Here is a 2477-nt window from a genome sequence, read left to right on the forward strand (position 1 = left end):
TAAAACTCATACCAACCAGTTCTTATCTCTTAGATATTTCTTATTAGGTTTAGAGAGAATGAAATTATGTTAGTCCAGCTAACCAATCATTTTACTGATTGATTTGATTGGTATTATTCTCAACCTAAGTTATAGTTAGCGAGGCTATTCTCGTACTTTCCCAACTTTGTCTTGGTCAAGACGGTTAGAGTGGAGATTTATAGCCCCATCTTAGCCGTATAGCTATACCTCCACCATCTTAGTTTCACTGCACTGCAATAAAATGGAGAATACTCATCAAAAACCTCATGTCATCCTTATTTCCTACCCTCTACAAGGCCCTGTAATCCCAGCCGTCCATCTTGCCATCAAACTTGCATCTAAGGGCTTCAAAATAACTTTCATCAACACTCAATCGATGCACCATCAGATATCCAAAGCCCAACATGATTCCGGCGATGACATATTTGCCGGTGCACGTAAGTCAGGTCTAGACATCCAATATGGTACTGTTAGCGATGGTCTCCCCCTCGAGTTTGACCGGTCACTCAACCATGACCAATTCATGGCCTCCATATTCCATGTCTTCTCGGCTCATGTTGAAAAACTTGTCCATGAGATCATACAATCAGACCCATCGATTACTACTTTGATTGCGGATACATTCTTCGTGTGGCCATCGATGATCGCAAAGAAGTTCGGGCTTTTCTATGTTTCTTTTTGGACCGAACCCGCCTTAGTTTTTACACTCTACTACCATATGGACCTTCTAAGACAAAATGGTCATTTTGGTTTCAATGGTATGAAATTCATTCATTCGATTTTGCCCAAAGTTATATTTTCCTTTTATGATTATTTTTAAATTGAATTATTAAATTTTGTGATCAGACAATCGCGAGGACCCCATAGACTACGTACCAGGAGTTCCAACGATCGAACCAACGGATTTGATGTCGTACCTCCAAGCTATTGACACATCAACAATAGTGCATCAAATAATCTTCAAAGCCTTCGAGAGTGCAAAGGAAGCCGATTTCGTTCTATGTAACACAACTCAAGAGCTCGAAGAGGAGACGATTTCAGCTCTAGACGATGAGAAACCATTTTACGCAATTGGACCTATTTTCCCAACCGATTTTAATAAGAGTGTTGTGTCTACTAGCTTATGGGCTGAGTCTGATTGCACCAAATGGTTAGACACCAAGCCCAATGGTTCAGTCTTATATGTCTCATTTGGTAGCTATGCTCATGTTACCAAAGATGATATTGTGGAAATTGCTAATGGTTTATTACTTAGCAAAGTTAATTTTGTTTGGGTACTTCGGCCGGACATAGTTAGCTCCGACAATGTCGATCCATTGCCAGATGGATTTTTACAAGAGTGTGGGGATAGAGGGATGATTGTACAATGGTGTTGTCAGATTCAGGTGTTGTCAAGTCCGGCCATCGGAGGATTTCTGACCCACTGTGGCTGGAATTCGATATTAGAGAGTATTTGGTGCGGGGTACCGATGTTGTGCTTCCCATTGTTAACCGATCAATTCACCAATCGAAAATTAGTGGTTGATGATTGGTCAATTGGGATCAATATCAGTGGTAGGAATTCAGTCACTAGGAACGAGGTTTCGGAGAGGATCAACCGTGTGATGAAGGGAAAGTTAAGAGATGAGTTTGTGATGAAAATCAAAGAGATGAAAAAGTCTCTTCAAAATGCATTATCAGCCGAAGGATCTTCGGAGAGAAATCTTGATCGGTTTATTGAAGATCTAACGGCCCAGATTAACAAGAAGTGTGAGCCCGATTGAATGCAGCCCAAAGCTGCTACCACCAATCATACTTAGCAAAGATGATGTAAAGATCGTTGTTGCTGTCGGCTCGCTTTGTTTTATTATAGTACGTTTCTATGATATAATTATAGACATTTGATTGTATACATATGAGGGCTACTTTAATAATGGTAGATCGTGCGACTTTTGTTCTTGATGTGGTCTTCTGTGGGCCCAGTGATACTTTTTCTAATTATAAGGACTGAATAAAAATTAAGATTGATTTTTTAATCTTGATTGAATATAAATTAATTAATTTCAATTTTGTCTGTTTGATGTTGTTTGGAGGTTTCGTCATGGATCAAAACACCATTGAATAATGGAGCTATAAGTGGGTCCTACCAATCAATATGGACTATATTCGTGGATAGAGATTAACGAAATAAGATATATCCAAATGGAAACATAAACAGGTGGCCCACCAATTCAATGCACTTGAACGGTATAGGGGTGGGCCGGGCTTGGGCCATGTAGAAGGTAGATGATTCTTGCTATGGCCCATCAAAAAGTCGATTAGATTCGAATAGACCACCAAGTAGGGTTGTCAATGGATTGGATCAGACCTGAAATCTGATCCGATAACTTTGATGTTGTGGATTCCATTAAGGACCCAATCCAATAATGTTTCGATCCGATATTTTATTGGATCAGATTTGGATCAATCATGCCCCG

General features: G+C 39.7%; 1 protein-coding gene across 1 annotated transcript; it reads left to right on the forward strand.

Moving 5' to 3' along the window:
• Nucleotides 1–204: 204 nt before the first annotated feature.
• LOC147399765 (UDP-Glycosyltransferase superfamily protein) lies at nucleotides 205–1960 on the forward strand. Its single transcript, XM_086445238.1, has 2 exons — nucleotides 205–779; nucleotides 868–1960. The coding sequence occupies exons 1-2, from the start codon at nucleotides 263–265 to the stop codon at nucleotides 1782–1784; spliced, it is 1434 nt and encodes a 477-aa protein (XP_086301364.1). The 5' UTR covers nucleotides 205–262; the 3' UTR covers nucleotides 1785–1960.
• The last annotated feature ends 517 nt before the right edge of the window (nucleotides 1961–2477 follow it).

This window comes from Akebia trifoliata, chromosome 6 (genome assembly GCF_017979445.1).
Source record: "Akebia trifoliata isolate Shusen 1 chromosome 6, ASM1797944v1, whole genome shotgun sequence".
NCBI classification, from domain to species: Eukaryota; Viridiplantae; Streptophyta; class Magnoliopsida; order Ranunculales; family Lardizabalaceae; genus Akebia; species Akebia trifoliata.

What these genes read in the sequence shown, in the direction of transcription:
- LOC147399765 (XM_086445238.1), top strand. Translation starts at nt 263, where the DNA reads ATGGAGAATACTCATCAAAAACCTCATGTCATCCTTATTTCCTACCCT. An exon ending in TGGTCATTTTGGTTTCAATG is followed by an intron (nt 780 to 867) that starts GTATGAAATTCA and finishes TTTTGTGATCAG; the next exon opens with ACAATCGCGAGGACCCCATA.